Here is a 19,250-nt window from a genome sequence, read left to right as displayed (position 1 = left end):
TGGACGCCCAACCTTGTTAAAAATACGAAGCAGAGATTTCAATCAACCCATGAAATTGAACAAAACACGATTGTGCCACTGTGATTTACGGTGGGTTCATAACATGGTCGACGCCAATTCTACCACGTCGTGATAGAATTGGCGTTGAGTGACTAATTCGACATTAAGGTCTCAGAGAGAGCAAAGTCACACCTTCGGTTTTATTGTTTTGACAACGGAAGTGAATCATCCTCAGACCAAGAATACCCTAAATCTAGTTTATTTTTTATGAGTTCAACTAATCTCTTTGACATAAAGTTTGTTTAAACCACTTACTACGACGCAGAGCAAATGTCGTTTATACGTGACGCTGGTATCAACCCCGACAATATCGCGGTTAAACTGGACAGTAAGAACGTGATTGTTGCAGCTGTGTTCCCGTCACGACCTCGTAATCCTACCGATTTTCGGTGTTAAAAATTAGTGAACCAGACGGCTGCTGGCACTAGCTTCCAAAACAACACTGTTCACGACAGTTATTTTTTCGGTGTTGGCCGCCACGTTTTAAATAAATAGCCAAATATCCTTGAATTACTTTAACCGGAAGCAAGCTTATAACAGAACAACAGTGATGCGAAAGTTTAACGCCCTGCACTTCCCACAATTGAAGTCATTACTTTACTCATTCTCATTTGAAACTTTCGCTCTGAAATTCCCGCCACAAGGGTGCTACAATCCCCGGCTGAAGGCAGCCCTTGAGAGGTCAGCTGCGATCGCATGCTTACCACTGCCATAGAACAACAGTTCTGGACAATCGACGAAATCGCGAATTCACTAACCAGAAATGTTCGGTGATTGGCTCATCACTCTGCGATTACCTCGGGACAAATTGCGCCGTAGTAGAAAATATCCAACGACCAATCCCTACAGTTTAGCAATTAACCCGACATGCCAGCCATAGTGTCGTAAACAGTGCTACGGGTGTTCGTCCAGCTTTTAGGGCAGAGACAGCAAAGGCCATTCCATGTCATAGAGGTCGGTATGCGAAGCGCAAATGCAATCACGACGGATCCAAACTTCCGAGATATGCGCACAACGTTACTTCCTTCACAATAGTAGTGCAGTTAAAAAATCAGAAGGGGCAACTTTCTTCGGAAAAAATGGGAGTTTCACAGGTCCCTCTCAAGTGCATGCATTATGCTAGGCATTAAGAAGATAGAGAACAAGATTATCTCTTTCACAATAGAAAACCTCCATACAGTGCCTCACATCACCCACGATAAACAAAGACCCATTCACAGATAAATTGACTGAATTTCATGATTTTGACGCAACCGAGGGCAGAGCAGAGAGAGAGAAAGGGACAGAGAGGCTGGGGACGAGAATGAAGACAAGTTGGTGTCTTGCGTTCTCTTCCTACAGACTCTTCATCAACGCACACGCCCAATCGCGCATAGTAGAGGTACCACAATTTACATAGGACTGCACCAACTCCTCCAACTGACTGTGAATCAAAGCCACGAATGCTGAAAGGAAAAGAGGGACATATAGTAAGAGCCTAGTAAACGAGTGGAATGGAGCAGCACATAGAAGAGCTTACATCGATGACGCAACATGCTTGCGATAGCTCCAAGGGCATGCTCCCGCAGGACCGATGACTTCGTATTTTCAGCGCAGCGCTTCAAACGATTCATGAGCTCCTTTAGGCCGAGCTTTTCAAGAGGGTTGCCACCACCTTCTGAGGCTTTTTTAACCAGTTCCTCACCTTGCTCTGTCCTTAGTCTACCATGGAGAAGAAAGCGAGGAGTGAAACAAATGAGGAAGGAGCTGCTTCAAAGCATATCGAATGGTGCCTTGTGCTATGCCACACTATCTCTGCTTTCTAGGCCTCTGACCCTGCTGGGCGTCAAGATAGCTATCTATTTAGTCATCCCCAATCCACTCCAGGCAGTAGGAATCAAAGGAGGAGAAATGGCAGCGGCTTACTTGGCAAACATTGCAAGTATACTTCCTAAGGCAGCAGATTGGATACGCCAACCACCCTGGCTCATGAGGAAGACCAAGTGATGCATCGTGTCAACGAACCGATCAACTGTAGAAGGGGGTTAAACATAAAAGAAACGATTTTGACTTTCTGTCACATGCCATTAGGATGGACAAAGAGAAATGCTTATCTCACCATGGGGTTGCTTGGTTTGCAGGGGCCACATGACACCTACAGTTTTAACGGCCAACTCCTGCTCGGCCTCAGACAACTCCTGCGAGATCTGGAATTGCGTCTGCTTGCCCTTCTTCGACGAGGCCTGTTGCTCGTTGGCATCAGGAATGCCGTTGGGCAATATAAGACGCAGTAGACGCGTCAGGCGATCGTCCTTCTCCTTCACCTCCATCAAGCCAGTGGCATCACGGCCACAGATCTCCGCGAAACTGGCCAGTGCCCAAAAGGCCTCCGCCTGGTACGAGGGACCCGCGTGCTCTGACCGACCAGTGCGCGTTTCCCGCACCAAGACTGACCACATCTGCGGTAAAGACAACCGAGGTGGAGACAGGATTGCTGTATAACAGGGTAATAGCTCGGTAGCAGGGCTAAGTGAACTCCATCAAAAAAAGGACAGTCCTGCATTTCGTAGATTGGGGATCGTATTCAGACATCAAAGAAAGAGTTGCTGAGTCAGCGAAGACGCAAAAGAGAAGGGCTACCGGAACCGTATCGGTTTGTGACAATCATTCATTAGTTAAAAACTGCACCAGATCAGAGCTTCATAAAGTAAATCCAAATCGTTGGATTTGGAAAACATGAAGTGCAACCACCACAGAAAATCGTGCAGTCTTCAAGATATGTAGTTGAAGCTATTTTTTGACTTGTATTTAACGAATATGGTCTCCAGGGCAAACCTCGTAACACAACGCCTGCATTCAAATGCTCACTGGCAAATTCCAACCCTTCAGTGCTTTATGAGGCTAACGCGAAAGACAAAAATGGGGGAGGAAGGGGGGAGTTACCCACTTCATTAATAAGTTCATTGTTGGGGTCGTCGAGGTTGAAGACGCGTTCAAGAGCAGTTTGAGTGAGCATCCTGACAGTGCGTAGGAGGTAGACCTACAAAAATAGATAACAGTATGTGTAGAGAAGGAAAGAAGAGTAAAATGATGAGGAGTGCGAAATCGGATACTTTGCCACTCCAAGACCCTGTCTCCTTCAGCGCCGCAGTCAGCACCCGAGCCAACTCGCACCAGATGAGGAAAACGGCCTCATTCTCCTCTTCATCTTGCTCATCCTCCTCATCGTCCTCATCCTCTTCCTCTTCTTCCTCATCCTCGTCCTCCTCATCTTCATCTTCCTCGTCATCGCCAACTTCTTCCTCTTCAGCCTCCTCCTCATCTTCCTCTTCATTATCATTTTCTTGTTGTACTTCACTCGCACTGCTCTGCTGAACGCCTAGCCCCGCTGTTTGGGTCTTTGAGATCTGGAGAGCAGAGGCAGAGGCGGATGCAGCATCAGCAGCAGCAACCACTGCATTACTCCGATCCTGGCCCATAGCATCACGCATCATGGAAGAGGCAACAGTGGTGAGGAGGAACATGGACTGGGAAACAATGGCCGCAGAGACGGAGAGCAAAGCAAGCGCGGCTTGATTGCGCACAAACCATGAGGGTGATCTGATGAGCGCCTCTGAGAGGGTGGATATGAATGTGGTGAGAAGGGGCGGTTTGAGGAGATCGGCAAGAGGACAGACACCGGTGGCGGAGTAGCCGCCAGGTGGACAGAGGTGTGACTGTTGGATACCAGCCGTAGTGGTGTCGACAGCGGAGGCAGTTGTAGCATTGGCATGACTCACGGGCAGGATCTCTCGCCACGTCTCCTTCCAGAGCGCACGACGCGCATTCACCTCCTCGTCATCGTCGTCGAGGAGCGCGGTGGCGGGCGAGAAAGGCATGTTGGTGAGGGAAGCACTCGGTGGTTCCACCCCCGAAGGACCATTGGGGAGGGAGGCCAGCTGTAGAACCTCGGCTTCTGACTGTGAGAAAAAAGATGCACGCGCCGAATTGACAACCCTCATTCTCATATTACCTTAGAGAAGTACCGTCTCCTAGCAGCTTTGTTCTTTTAACCTGCACTTTAACTTAAAATGTTCGATATACGATAATGGGTTTAAAATTATTCTCAAGAGATCCAACTGGAAAACTGAGATTCAGAGTTTTCTGGCCCAGCTCGCCGTGGCTACGTAGAAAACGCCTCATAGCATAGATTTTAACAATACCCAGCTTACATAAACCCGTTTTCCCCACCTCAATGAATTAAACAAGTTTTCTAGTCCTTTCCCTCGGCAGACAGTTTACACATTTAAAATAGGTTAGAAGCATTGTGGTGCGTTATATCATCTGGAATACGCTAGTTTTTCGCTTAGCGCTCGGCTTTGGTAAAGGGGTTACTTAGGGGCTCCGGCATTGTACATCCGCTGGGCAGCCCGGCCTCTGTGCCACGCAAGTGGCCCCCCTGACCTGTACGTCAACAAAGCATGCTCTGTCCGAGTGGTATATCATCTTTCGTCTTCGGAGAATTCTCGAAGCGCCACATTGGTGGCGGCTGTGTGATGAACCTTAGCGAGGCAAAAGAAATGCATATACTGCAGATGGAAAAATCTGCTACGACCTCAAACAAAAGGGTTGTAAACGATGTCAACCTTCGGCAACTACCCCAGTCTCGCAGTCTGCAGGAATGATATTAACGACTGTAGTAACACTAGCCATGAGCCTTCTAAAAAAATTCGTTACAAACTATCTACCATACTCGTATGAAGGTGTCAAATAGGTGAGCACGCGATACCTCCTCCACCTCTCTAGTGGGTGAATGGAACTCAGTCTAATCCCATCCTCATGAGCTTTTAGTTTCTACATCAAAAAAGGTGTTTTGGCTACTTGAACTGTACAAGGGGCAACGCAAAGTTTAAAAATATTTACTGATAAGGGGAGGACACCAAAAGCGTTTCACAATCCCTTTTAAAAGTTCAAAAATTGAAACTTCATGAATCGATTTTTTGCATTGCACTCGAATCAAGTGCAATGTCAGTGGTTGGAATATGACACCTAATTTGCGTTTACGCATCTTTTTAGTTCACCGCACTCCGAACAATGCAAAGCTTCCAACACCTTTGGATAACACAAAACGAAGTCGCTGGAAAGCAATGCGAGGTTTGCTTTTAAAGTTTCCCAGACCATGCTAGTCATTGTTGTAAGTAGTTGCGCTACCGTCATTCCAAGACTCTCAACCTGTGTACATCTTCAGGTGTGCCTTGAAATGGCGAAGCACAAGTTGTCCGCGCACTGGTTTGATACCAACCTGTTGTGAGCACTGTGTTCCAAAATGACGGCCGTAGTGGTGAGTCACTGGCGCAGATAAACTCGATCCACAAAGACCCTAACTCTCTTTCTAGAAGATTACAACACTCCTTCGACAGTTAGAAAGCATCGGAAAATTTGGTTGTAAGGGCATTTTAAAGTGGAACAAAGCAACACATATTAACGATTAGGATATTCCACTCGTAGCAATTAGTGCAATCTCTATCACCACTTTTCAATTTCACATGCACATACTGATGCGGTAATTTGATATACCCAGATGGAAACCAATTTTATTTACCCTCACTCAGGATTAAAAATAGTAACCTATTCAATGGTTACGCCTGTCCGACTGTCAAAGTAACGCTATTTTTACACAAGTCGAAGTAGTCTAATTATAAACGGTTTACAAAAGCCTACTATTTCAAAAGCTGCCATGGCACCACATATGAGGTGTTTTTTCTACCTAAGCCTGCAGTCACAAATATGCAAAAAGTGTTCTTAAACCGATTACGGTAACCAATTGCACGAAATTGCGTCACCAACAGATTGAATAGTTACGCTTTTTCGGTTCTTAGGTAGCCATTGGTGAACGATCTATCTCACGGATGCTTATACAAAGTTGCTGAAATACCCATCCCATAGTACGAAATGCATAACATACTCCTTAGAAAATATTACCCACCTCCTTTCAGCTCTTACTAATGGCGGCATTTTTATCACTCATACAATAACAATGACCTCATTTGCAACACAGAGGGCATATGACTTATCGATTAGAGCGAAAAAAATAAGCTGACACGACACGATGTGGGTAAAGGCGAAAACTGATCTGACCTGAGTGTTGATGAAGACCAGGGGTAGGGTGAGACCAGGGTGTGCGAAAAGGAGGTCGGGACAGCAGCGCGCAATGGCGTGCATGACACGAACACAGGCCCATTGACTGGAGCCGCTAGAGACGCCCTCAGCGTACTGGCCACTCGCACCCGTCTCCATAAACCAGGAGCGCACGCGAGTGAACACCTTCGCCACGCTGGTGTCCTTTTGTAAATGTGGGGAGATTAGAATAGGTGAGTGTGTTTTTGATTGGAGGGAGGCGTAAAATACTCACCTTTGCAAACCGCAGCAGGAGAGCCACAGCTTGGGCCATCTCCTCCTGCACCGTCTTCCGACCCAGATTATCTAGCTGCCGTCCCGCATTGGGTAAAGCGCCCAGTAGCGCAGCCAACAGCTTCCCTGTATGTTGGGAGAGTGGAGAAACAATGCGATTCTTTGAGTCATCGCCATCGTTCTCCTCCTTTTTGGCTGCACGTAAAGCAACGTTAGACGATTCGAGATAAGTGGATACATTGCAGATAGAGATAATAGCTTACATTGGGGTGAGGACTGAGTGATTAGCGTTGAGGAGGAAGAAAGTGCAAGGTGGGAGAGGAATATGCAGGTGGCTGTTGCTACGGCAGCAACTGAATTTGCTCCAGTACCACGGGATCCACCAGCAGCACTGCTTCCTCCACCTGTTCCGCCACCGGCACGGATCAACTCCACCAGTGGCATGACCAGTTGGGAGAGAGAGCTCTCGTCAATCAGTCGAACGCCCTGGGAGGCAAAAGAAAGCGTTAAAATGAACCCTTTTGGTACGTTGATAATGGGGCAAACTCCAGACTTAAAAGTCCCACCGCCTCTAAGGATAACTTGTGTGCTACATTATTGTCGATGGTTTGATGTTACAGTCAAAAGAAACAGAGGAGAAGATAGTATGAGCGTTATTGAAATCAAACCAACTTTAAACAATTACCCAAGTCCCAATTTATGCGTGGGCGTCAATGACGGAGTGAGACCGGTTTCAAACTAGTTGAAACTATCCATAAAGGAAGCAATCACGATATTTAACAGGAACGAGTGGCATCAGAAGAGGTAATACAACCTCACTTTGTATGAAACGGCGCTTGATCCTAGCAGACAGCTGGATATCACTGAAACGATACATCGTTTAAGCAAATTTCTTTCCAGTTTTAGCCAAATAATTACAAGAAAAACAACTGACATGAGATTCACACTGACACATTAACTATTCTCAAGTGAAAACAAGCAGATCACCACAAAACAGTTCATAAAAAAACTTGAAAGGTGGTTCCATCGATGACTGCCGTAATGCATTACTGTCTTTGGAACTGAGTGTTCTTCTTTTGATAAAAGTTATGAGCTGGATACTAAGCTTGAGGGTAAGAGAGGGAAGATGTCTGTTGTAGGTGGCTAAAAGTGCGGAGATCCATGAAAGAAGAGCCATCAAAATCATGCAAACTTTTAATAACTACTCCGATCTTAAGTCAGTAATTCAGCGAAACCAAATTTAAATAAATCAAAACTGTCCCCAAAGAACCAGTTACGAAACCCCCTATGAGTAGGGCACGGTGAAGCCACCTTTAGACTTGCATATCTCACAACGCCTTAAGGGGTGACTCGGCTACTAGACAACCAAGCAACATGGACTTTGGAGGCTCACCAATCGCAAGACCTCAGCCATTTGCAATTCCCTAGAGGCAGTATTGGAAGAGGAGGCTAAACTTGAGTTCCAGTGGGGATGCTGTGGAGGTAGAGAGGAGGGGAGTGTAGAGGGTCGCATAACACTGACGACCCGGTTGGGAGTGAGCGAGGCCATGGTCTGTAGACCGGCAATGGTGAGCTGAGGCAGAGCATTCTTCAGGGAGGCGGGACTGGCGACCCGCGCTGCGGCTAGAAGCAGGTCCAGTGCTAGCGAACGCGACTCTGTAATGGGAGGCTGTTGATGCTGCGGTTTGGCAGCGTCAGCTGAGGAAAAAGCTGCGGCTGTCGACAAAGCGCGACTAATGAGGATGGGTAGGAGGCGAGGAAGGAGACCAGTGGCCACATCTCGGCAGGAGGGATCGTCGAGGGCTCGGATCATCAACTAAAACGGAAAAGAAAATTAGTATTGCTGGTAGAGTAACACTTTTACAGTCTCTTTACTGGCAAGCTTAAATAAGTAGTTTCATTCGGTTCCCCGCAATTTCGAGTGGAGGGTGAAATCTGCCTATGAAATTTAGGTCATTGATTTCCTTGACCTTCAGCACTAAAAACTGTTGTCAAATTTGTACGTCCTATAACGCTAAAACGATGTAGAATATACAAATACAGTAAGGGTAGGTCGCATTTATAACTTCTATATAAACTTTTTGCCCACACAAGACCTTTACCTTCGGCACTAAGGTAGCACATACTTCACATCAAAAGCTAAAATCCATCAAAAAGCGCAAACTTCCATCTCCTTTAAACTAGTCCACCCTTCATCCGGTGTTTACACATACTAAAAAATACACCAGTCTTTTATGAGAAAATTATTTTAATACGTTAGCTATTAGGATTGCGGGAGAAATCAGCCACCACCGGCACTTAGATTTTGCCCTGCTTTAATATGGCCCAGCCCCATTAGCTGTCTAGCTAATTCAACTACAGCTCAAAAACTAAAAATATCATCTTCAGAACAAGAATATCTAACGTTTACTTCACTGTCTTGAGCCCGGCTAATATGTTCGCAGCAAGACTTGGTGTAGCTAGTTTTAATAAAATGATTAACTGATGAAGCAGAGCTTGCCTTTTGGATAGCAGACGCAGCCTTTTCAGCGGGAGAAGGTTGTGAAGCCTCACTAGCGGCCCCAACGCCACTGTCAACGCCGGCATCATCAGTCGTCTGCTCAGCATCGACCATGGCGAGGAGGCCCGAGAGGAGGGAAGGCAGGTGAGCCGCAAACTGCTTGTAGGCCGAGGGGTGCTCCGTCAGAGCCACAGTGGCCAGGCAGCATGCGTCACGGAGGTTGGGGTCCGGGGTGAAGTTTGTACCTAAGACCGAGCTGGACGACGGAGGTGAGGTTGGGGATTTGGACTTGGTGGTCGAGGTCAAACCCAGTTGAGCTTTGATCTCACAGAGGATGGCGTTGAAATTGGCCTCAACCTATGCGTGTGGAGCAAAGCGCTTAGTGGTGTTGGGAATTTGACGGGACGAAACTGTAATTAGCCGTGTATTTCTCAAAGAAGGTGTTGATGAAAAGCTTATGCTAGCTTACAAATAGCTGATAGCCTCAATAACGGCTGTGATTATCAAGCCCGATACGGTGAGAGAAAATAGGTAATATTAGCGCTGAAGCGCATGCGGGTTGAACTCAAGTCCACCTAAGCTACGATCTAGGGAATGACATCATTCCAGAAATAGCGGAAGTAAAGGGTTTTGCCCTCATAAGCATGGACTAATCAACCCAAAGACAGGCGGTCAGAGCTCAATTGGAAAACGTGACACTTTCAGATGGCAGCTGTTGTCGACATAGAGCTTGTTGCACTATTGAGTCGTAAAGTCCAATTACAAGAACCTTAAAACAAACGCAATCGCATCTTTAAATACCTTTAGCCAAACAAAAGTAGATAATTAAAACTTGATTTAACAAATCCGGCAGTGATATGAGTGAACGTGCAATAATTTGCTAAAGCACAGAAGTCCTTCAACCCTCAATGAAACCAAAACAAGTTCGAGTTGGACGTTGTTTAGGATTAGAATCGTTACAGCCGTAAGCCCAATTTAACCCATTCAAACATATGTAGCTGACCTAAACAATCATAATGACTTGTAGTTAGTCAAGCCGTCCGCTGTCAGTGTCGCAAATGTGTGACGCGCTACTTTCTTGTCCAAACCTAGCGTCGCACATACGAAATGTTCATCAACACTTTAAATGGTGATTATTCGCACCACATCATGTTGCAAACAGATTGGCCAAGTTTAAAATACTAGAATAGGCTTAGGATGTTCATGGTCCACGAACAATCGTACATTTAATTTTTGAGCAGTAGATGAATTAGTCAAAAAAATGATGACACAGTGTAAAATTAAAAAAAGTAAACACAGCTGTGTCAGTCCACTTTCCTGATAATGGATATGTTAATTAAAGGTAGAATGTTCTGTCTGTAGTTTGAATAGACTAAAAAAATAAACCGATCGCGAAATCTTACGATAAAACCATTCCTGAAATGGGTCACTCACCCAAACGCAAATAAGTGGACCTTAAAATAACAACCCAAAAGCAATGTTCCGAGATATGTAATCCAAAATTTTGAATAAAACTAGATTTTAAACCCCGGCGCAGCAAAATGCATTGCCACGACTAGAATTTTAACGAAAAGTGAATCACCAGTTCGGAGGCTAGTGCATTGACCGAGACATTGGCCAAATTACCACTTTCCCATGTGGTGGTAATCGTAGCAGGTGAGGCAGCAGGACCAGTAGCACTGCTGCCACCAGAGTCCGACTTGGAGGTGGCACTGGAGTTAGCCATTCCATTAGAGGCAGAGTTTGATGTAGCGTAGAGGATAAGACCCAGCCATATCTTCTGCATGGCGTTGCGCATACGCGGTCGTGCCATATCGTAGCGTCGGATGAAGACGCGCGGAACGAGGCGCGGAAGGGCGGGGGCGAGGGAGCGACCGAGGCGACGCACCAGGCCCGCGCACGCCACCGCACAAAGCGTCAACCACGGCGTGGTGACGGCCGCTGTCGCAGGGCAGTTAGCTGGGCCAACGGAGGCGCCATCGAGAGCATTAACTGGCTGAAAGAGGACCGAGGCGTTCATGCTCGGTGGTGGCGAGGTAGTTGCCAGTACAACCAAGGAAAGCGACATATCCTCTCGACCGATTTGGTGTGCCAGACTGCAGAGCTCGCGGAATACTGAGGTGTTAGGTCTAGAGGACGAAAAGAGTGATAATATCTTAGAAGGTTTGGATAAAAAACATACCGTTTGCCATCAGCGATCATTTTGTTTAAGCTATTGACAAGGGAAAGACGAGCCACCTCATCGTTTCGATCGTATATCAGACCGAGAATACTGGCCGCCACACATTGCAGAGCCTCTACAAAAAGGGTGGGAAGAGGCTGTTGTTTCAAAAGCTTATAGGAAAGGAGAACCAAAAGCAGACTTCACAACAAACCATCGTTTTCGGTGAGGAGATTGATGAAAAGCTCGGGTGGAAGAAGGTCGACAGGAGGGGGGGCGAATCGCCTTGCCATGGCCAAAGCCCAAAGAGAGACGGCAAGCATTGCGGGTGGCGGCTTCAGCTGGCCAGGCTTGTGAGTCAGAAGGGTAACAAAGCGCTCGGCCAACCAGCGACCAGCAGTAGAGTGAGCGGCGGCCTCAGAAGCACTCGGAGGCACTCGGAGTGGGTAGGTGCGCTCAAACCATAGCCCCTTGTACGGGGAGGCTGCACCCAAAAGCGCATCTGCCATTGCTGCACCCACCGCCAACTGCAGTGCCGGATCACGCACCTGGACAAGCAAGAAGCGAGGGGTATTAAATTTATCCAGAAAAAAACCATTATATATCGTTTGGCACTTCAGTCATGCGCCTAACGCCTCTGATAATGACTGTTAAGTCCATTTGAACCAATAATGAGATGGGTGAATAAATTTGTCTAAGTCTTGTACCTTGGTTTGCCAGGTGCAGTCTGATCACATCGTTCCAACTTATTTTGCAAACCATAAAACTCTATCCTACTCGAAAATAAAATTTGACTTAAAACCAGGGACTTTGAATTTCAAAGTCACCTCAATGAAAATTATCCGAATTCAGCCGATAATTAAAAGACCGCACAGCCAAACGGCCCCATAGCCTTGACAAGCAGTGAGAACAGCTCTCACCTCCTGCATTTTCGACATAGCCTCGATGATAAACATCAGATGCGGGTGGGTGGACACACGCTGCTCGTCCCCCTTCTCGACGTTGTCCGGCGGTTCGCCAGTGCAAAGGCAGGCGAGAGCGCGGAGGGTAGCGAACCACACGCGCTGATGCCCTGCCATTACAGGCAGCGGTTCCTCACTCGATCTGCTCGTTGCCGAGGTGTTTGCTGCGCCGGTGCCGGTAGTGGCACCAATGACGGGCGAAGGGGGGAGAGTGAGATAGTGCGCAACACGTGCCACTAAGCTGGCCTTGCTCTCGCCGCAGGGTGGCAGAGCACCGGAGGACTCGATGTTTGGGACAGTGGAGCCCGCGGGTAGGTTGGCGAGACAACCGGCCTGAGCAAGGACGGCCAGAGCTTCGAGAAGAGTGGTCACTGTAGACTGGGCTACGCCAGTGTTGTTGTAGCGAATACCGCCGGTGGCGTTCTTCCCTTCTCTCTCCTGGTGGTGACTGGATTTCTCTTTGCTCGCTCCCAGTGGTTTATCAACGAGGAGAGTTGGACGGATAAGATAGGCGTCTAAATACAAATTGTGTCCGTTTAGTGGGTGTAGTTGTTTGTCGTATGATCACGCATTCAAATCATTTCTAAAACAAGTCTAATTCGAGGAACACCAACTACAGATAGAAAAGTGCCCTACAATCAGAGTTGTTTTAAAAATAAGCAGAACGGATCATTACCACTATGTTTTGACCCATAACGGTTCATTCATACTGCCACCTTTACGGGTTGCATTGGAACGAGTTAAATATTGCATGGACTATAAAGATAGCCTACCAGCAATTTTTAGGAATTTTTCGATTGTCTCCGCAATGCCAGTTTGCATGTGTTGTTTGTTCTTCGTATCCTGCTTTTTTGACTTCTTCGATTTACCACCGCCACCGGTAGCGTTGACGACCGCTCCAATGTTGTTTGTGACGGCATTGGAGCCAATGAGTGGAGGAGCGCAGTGCCTATCATGGAGGTGCTTCAACAAATACGCCACTCCCATCATCATGCCCTGTATGTTATGTGAACTCTCTGTATCCACCACAACCGAACCCTTGGGGACCTTTTCAAGCATGCCTACGGCGATCTGCAGTGCTTCTGCCGGTTGCTCCGTCTCCATAGTAACCGCAGAGAATATAGAGGCGCAGGCGTGGCGACAGTTTGCACCACGTGAGGTACCTAATAGCAAGTTCTGCAGTTAAAAAAAAACGTAAGCCAACAAGCGTGCAGTTGTGTGCAAAAGGCAGAAATGTTAATAGTGCTCCCACTTCCCTCAGGCTTACATTTATCTGATCCAGTATGTTTTTCCCACCGACAGCCAACTCTCGTGTGTTATTTATCAAAACCTCCTCCATGAAATTGGGAAATTCGGGAGCTGCAAATGAAGGGGAAAAATCCTCTGTAAAGGTCATATATAAACTTAGGCATTCAGCATAAAATAGCGCTCTTGAAGCTCGAGTGTGACTACTTGAAATGTAATTCGGAGACACCTTGTTCGAATACCCACATAATCACGATTTGGTAGCTTTAATGCGCGCAAAACTTTTAGGATTAATAAAAAGATAACAAGAATGATCATAGACAAAAAGGAAAAAGCAGAATACATAGCATGGGCCAAGTTCTCCAACTTAAACATTTTTACCAAACACGTATTTCCCACTGAGAAATGAAAACGATGACAAGGCATGAGGGATAAAGAACTTTGAAGGACTTTAGGGTGAACAATAGAGATGTTTTACCAACAAATCATAAGGGTGGAAATATGCATCGTAGATTATAATCATTTCAACTGAGTCACTGAGCGTCTGACTTCTTAACTATTCGCACAAAACGTCGTTGAAACACGCCCAAAACCAGCTATAACGTGAACGAAGTATGGAGGCGCTTCATAGAGAACAGCAAAGTGATTTACAAAGAAAACCCAGAATGACGTGAATTAACTAACTACTTAGCAGTAGTTCAATATAAAAAAAAGCGAAAAGCAAAATTCTTTGTAACCAAAATAAGCCTAAAGAACTAAATCAAAAGCCACTGGCTTCCAGAAATCAGAAAAAAGAAACACGAAAGCCAGTGTTACAAGACCGAACATAGATTTACAATCCCAAGGCGACTGGCAACGCGCGAAGATGACCACATGAATGAGGCGGAAGTAGGTAGCGATGCTGCGGCGCGCCTGCTCGGGATTGGGCTGTAGCAGCCCGCTATGCGTGGCGGTTGCAGACGCATCACTATTGATGCACCCCTCCGCCGCTTTGGCAGACGGTCCCGCCGACGTGGACGATGGTGCAGTCAGCGAGAGGAGGTAGCGCACGTTCTGGTTGATGCGATAGCGAATCTCGTCATCAGTCTCGTAGATCATCTCCTTCTCCTGCGCTGAAGTTAGACCGCCTTTCACGGCCAGGAGGCAAAGTCGGATGAATTGAACCACCTACAGAGGAGGGAGACCATCGTATCAGCTAATTTCTAAGCATTTTCAATCAAATGCGCTAGCCCAAGTGCTCAAAGTTGTAACCATACTTCTTTGCTGCTCTGTGCGGAGCGTTTTATGACCTGTTCGTGTGCTTTAACAGCCGTTTTTAACTTCAAGCCGACAGGGCGGCACTGTGGGTACCTCAAGTTTACGCAGTTGCTATACACTTCCATTTGGGGTGCTTTAAAAAAAAACCGCTGCCAAATGAATAGCGTTGACAATGACAACGTGGGCGCGGTTTTATACATTTGAGTTGGAAGTAGTCGAATCCTTAACAAAAGCAGTCAAACTAATACACGAGATGAGACACCAATCCTGCGGTCAGGGGAATAGCAAAGGAAAATGCAGGGAAAAAGAACCATTGCCATTCTAAGCGCGTGAATGAGGAGGACACTGTTTGTACGAAGTTATTAAGGTCAAATGACCGAAAATAGGCGTTAGCTGATTCAAAGGTTTGGTGTTTATTAAAAAAAGTGCCTCTAACAGATAGGTGAGAGCTGAAACTACGTGGTATTATTGCCCAAAGGCATATTTACGGAGTATAAAGATTACTTTGACATACGAAGACGTGTTTAGAAAACTTACTGGAATGAGGCGTTCCACATCGATGAAAGGATTCTTCCGGATATGCTGTGTATCCTGCACAAGAGAAAGTAGCTACTTAGGAAAAGCAGGGAAATAGGTGCTCATGAACGGTCAAATCTTACATGATTTACGAATTCCACAAAAGATGGCAGTTTGACACGTCCGTACACGATGTCGTTTGCTATGTTGGGATCGAGGAAAATGGAGAATACCATGCGAGCCTCATTTCGCACCCTTTGGTCTCTGAAGAGCAACGAGAGTATGTACACGCGTAACGGTATACCACAAATTTGTACCAATGAGGCGCTCCAATATGAGTAGGAATAACGTTTTCTCTATAAAACGATGATAGGAAAACACTCAAACCGTGCAGGAGTACAACCAGGTTTTACTTGATGCTTGTAAACTGCCTCGAGATGTACTACTACTGCTTAAAGGACTTAAACTTTTCCCGGACCAAGACTACCAGCACCAAACTCTGTAACACATGAAATTGCACAAGATTTCGGTAGCCAGATCAATCTAATCTACCCGTTCTAAACAGGTGGAAACAAGCCGTAAAATGTGATAAACAATTCGTTATGGTACAATAGTTGTGATCTTGACGAGAGTATATCGTTCTCAGCGTCGCTAAGGGAAATCTACTCTTGGTCAAAACCGAAGGACTGCGTTGACTTGAATGGGATCAGTCACAGAAAGGGCTGTGAAATACACGTGGAATGTGGCGCAAAATATATGGGACGCATGCTACTGTGAAAAAACAGTACTGAGTGTATTTTAAATTGAAATGTGGAGGCATCGTTAGAGGTGCCTCAAAAACATGACCTCAGATTGGGTTATAGATTCATCACATCAATTGTTCGAGAGCAGATTTAACACAACAAAGTAGTTGAGGGTGGGGCTAGAAAAAAACGACAAATGATCGAAAGACCACTATGGAAAATTTTCTGGTGCGGCAAGTGCTTGGATGAATCTAGGTTTCCTTCCACCTATACGCAATGACGAGTCAATTCTTCGACATACTACTACCAAGTTCTATGGGGAATTTTAGTGGTTCAATTGGTTACTTCTTAACCTTGAACTATACTCCAAGCTCACAGTAAGTTGAGAATAGCAAGATTGAACCTACTTATCACCAAGCGCCTGAAGAATGAGGTAACGAGTCGGAATGTGATCCGGGGGATAGATGATGCCCGCGAAGTGAACGGCTACCAAACGACTAACAGGGTCCGACTTGAAGAAAAGAGGGTAAATGGGAGTGGATAAAAAAGTGCATCCCTGCATTGCTATGACAGTTATATCTTGTCAATGACAAGGCGTTACCCTCTCCATGTTCTCGAAGAGAAGGCGCTCAAGTTTGGCAAGTTGATTTCTTAGAGCTGGGTAATTTTGTCTTTGCGCCTCCTGGAAAGTAAAGGCAAGGCGTCGGAGACAGTGAGCAGCTGCAGTTTTTAGGTCTGGAGCAATGTCCTAATTAAAAGAAGGAAAAAGTAAGCATGAAATAATGGTTCCCCCCAAAAGGGAGAAGAAAAATTAACTGAAAATGACCACCATAAAATCCAAATAAGTAAAATTGTGGATGGCACAAAAGCCTTAGAAATGTGGAGGCAACTGAAATGTTCGATTCAACAATTCGTCCACTTCCCTTAAGCAAAAGGAGACACTACTGTAGAGAAGTACAAATTAATCAGTCGCATAGAGTTAAATGCGAGTGACTCACGAATTTTAGTGAAACAGTGAAAATAGGAAGGTTTTAAGATGACATTGCGGTTTGGGATGAGCTATTGGCAGCATGCAAAGAACAAAGCAATTTACAGAGCGCCCGACCAAGGAATGCACCTCTTATGAGACCTGTGATATTCTACATAATAAAGTAGCTTCAGAAGGGCATTGACACCACGATAAGAGCAAATAAAACAGTGTAAAGCCTGCCTCTGAGAGAACGTCAAAAAGTCGAGGGAGTTGTGATGGATCCTTGAGGAGATAGTTGGGCTCGCGAGACAAAAAGCGGGATAGTAGTTCGAAGCCTCGCGCCCTCGCAGGAACAAGCTAAAGCAAAAGCAACGTGGTGACTGAATTATGAAAAGAAATAGGACAAAGATTGTATAGCTAAAAGCACGAGGTCAGATAAAACAAACTGCACCTAGTTTACGAAACGGCAGTAATAAAAACCACCGATTAGTAGCAGAATGAAAAAAAATGAATCTTGACTAACTTCGTCAGAGGTGCCCTCGTAAACAAATTCAATGAGGCTCCCCAGAGCACGAACAGACGCATCCGGTGGAATAGAGGTTGCACTGAAACCAAACGTCCACGTCAAGATAACACAAATATTGGAGACGAATTAAACACTTGTAAAAGAAATGCCTAAAAAGTGGAAGGGTCGGTGACTAACTTATCAAGCAAATGCGCCAGCAAGTCAAGACCGTGATTGGCAAGTCGGCGCTGAACGCTCTGTCCCGTGCGATGAGTGCACTGAGCTGCAGGAACAGATGCGGATGTGGAGCCCACCGAGGATTGCTGCTGCTGTTGTTGTTGGGGCTGCTCCGCCTTCATCCCGTGCGTTGGGCAAAGAAGTTGTGACGACTGCTGTTGCTGTTGTTGTTGTTGCTGCTGCTGTGAAGGAGCGGCCGATAGAGGCTTTATCGGTTCCTTGCAACTTGTCACGCCTTTCAAACTGAGCACCGCGGCTTCTATTAAGTCCGGCGCGAGGATACCCGTTAGCGTAATTCGGGACCGAAGTAAAAAGTGTCCAAGTTTAATTCGAACACCTGCGCTCAAGGGCTGACGAGGATCAGAGAGACCCTGGAGGCAAAAAAATCAGGTAGAAGAGTGAATTAGAAAACTGACAGGTTCACTATCAGACCTACCTTTGGGTCGAACTCGCGACGTCGCCCAAGGTACCAGTCGAAAATCCGAGAGAGGAGAGCCTCGTTTTCCCAATCTACAAGGCTGAAATTCAACAAGTAGATCACAACTAAGATTCCTCTGTTCGTGTGGGTGATTTTCTTCTAATATAAGGAAATGAATGACACTTACACGCTCAGCATCCTAACTTCCTTGTTTGCGGCAGAAACAACTGAGTGTCGTGAATCTGCGTCAGCAAAGAGAAGAGGAACAATACTTTCATCCGTTGGAAAAAAACCGCGACTGTAAAACTGCACAATAGCGACCTTGTACTTAAAGAACGAAAAGAAATATTGTATAATGACAAAATTAAAATCAAGTATTAAAGAGATTAGGAAGCGAATGAACGAACCTTTTCGAGATCCGAAGCACTGTGAATGGCGGAGAAGCGCTCATGAGCGACTCGACTGTAGTCATAAGCATTAAATCCTTCTGGAATAGCGACTGCAGGGGTGTCGAAGCGGATGTGACGCTCGAAACTAGAAAAGAGACTAATGAGGAGTCGAAATCCATTACGTCAGCAGGAAGACAATGAAGTGACTTACGTATAAGGTAATAGTAAAACCAATGAATAAAATTCATTAATGAATCGTCGTTGCATAGGCAGTTCGTGGAGTTCCAATTCTAACCTATTACGCGCGTCAGCAGGAACACCCCCGATAATGGGAAGCGTCAAGTGCAGGAGACTAATAAACATAATGTGCAGGTAAGTGCTATAAAATCCTACACATCTCGTTGGACTATAGGCTTGTTATCCGTCAACGATGCAAATAAAACCGGAAGAAGGCAAATCTGTTCAGTAACTGGCATACGAGGATAACCCAAACGGATGTACATGTGAGAGAAATTGGTGAGATAGGTTGAATTTTCTGGATCATTGTAGGCGACGAATAGTTCGTGTACGGGAAGTTGTATACTGGGACGCCGTTTTAGGCGGCGGGTGACATCACCCAAAAGTTCCAAGAGCTGAAAAACTAAATGTACGAAAATAACCTGTACCTTCCTCCGATGGTCATCATACTTAGCCAAATATCGTAAGATGAACACCAACGACTTCTGTATTACTTTTTCAAATTGTTCGTCTATATCCGCAAGGCTAATCCTCAATGCAAGACGCTCAATATCGGTACCTACAGTACATTAAAAATGGTGGGTGCCCATACCGGCACGTGCACATTCCATACTTCCAACGTAGCCACTTGATTGTAAGCCATATGACTCATCGACCGAACCCATTCTAAAAACCTTAGGT

The 19,250-nt window shown here is 45.9% G+C and overlaps 1 protein-coding gene across 1 annotated transcript; it reads right to left on the bottom strand. All coding sequences in view use genetic code 11, as the record gives it.

Moving 5' to 3' along the window:
* Positions 1-1,395: 1,395 nt before the first annotated feature.
* EGR_02814 (Proteasome-associated protein ECM29) lies at positions 1,396-19,234 on the bottom strand (the record flags this gene model as incomplete). The annotated part of the gene is made up of 32 exons (XM_024492063.1): positions 1,396-1,505; positions 1,580-1,761; positions 1,966-2,071; positions 2,159-2,498; positions 2,987-3,079; positions 3,153-3,998; positions 6,157-6,360; positions 6,431-6,624; positions 6,693-6,915; positions 7,823-8,245; positions 8,840-9,286; positions 10,512-11,058; positions 11,112-11,226; positions 11,305-11,638; positions 12,011-12,567; positions 12,826-13,228; positions 13,320-13,411; positions 14,134-14,464; positions 15,092-15,163; positions 15,214-15,334; positions 16,221-16,324; positions 16,415-16,561; positions 17,036-17,140; positions 17,307-17,388; positions 17,487-17,896; positions 17,962-18,043; positions 18,131-18,350; positions 18,371-18,477; positions 18,544-18,684; positions 18,726-18,964; positions 18,998-19,128; positions 19,162-19,234. The coding sequence occupies 32 exons, from the start codon at positions 19,232-19,234 to the stop codon at positions 1,396-1,398; spliced, it is 7,581 nt and encodes a 2,526-aa protein (XP_024353557.1).
* Between the last annotated feature and the right edge of the window lie 16 nt (positions 19,235-19,250).

Source organism: Echinococcus granulosus (genome assembly GCF_000524195.1).
Source record: "Echinococcus granulosus chromosome Unknown EG_S00013, whole genome shotgun sequence".
Lineage (NCBI taxonomy): Eukaryota > Metazoa > Platyhelminthes > Cestoda > Cyclophyllidea > Taeniidae > Echinococcus > Echinococcus granulosus.
The sequence above is the reverse complement of the archived record's forward strand: the minus strand, read 5'-3'. Positions and strand labels throughout refer to the sequence as shown.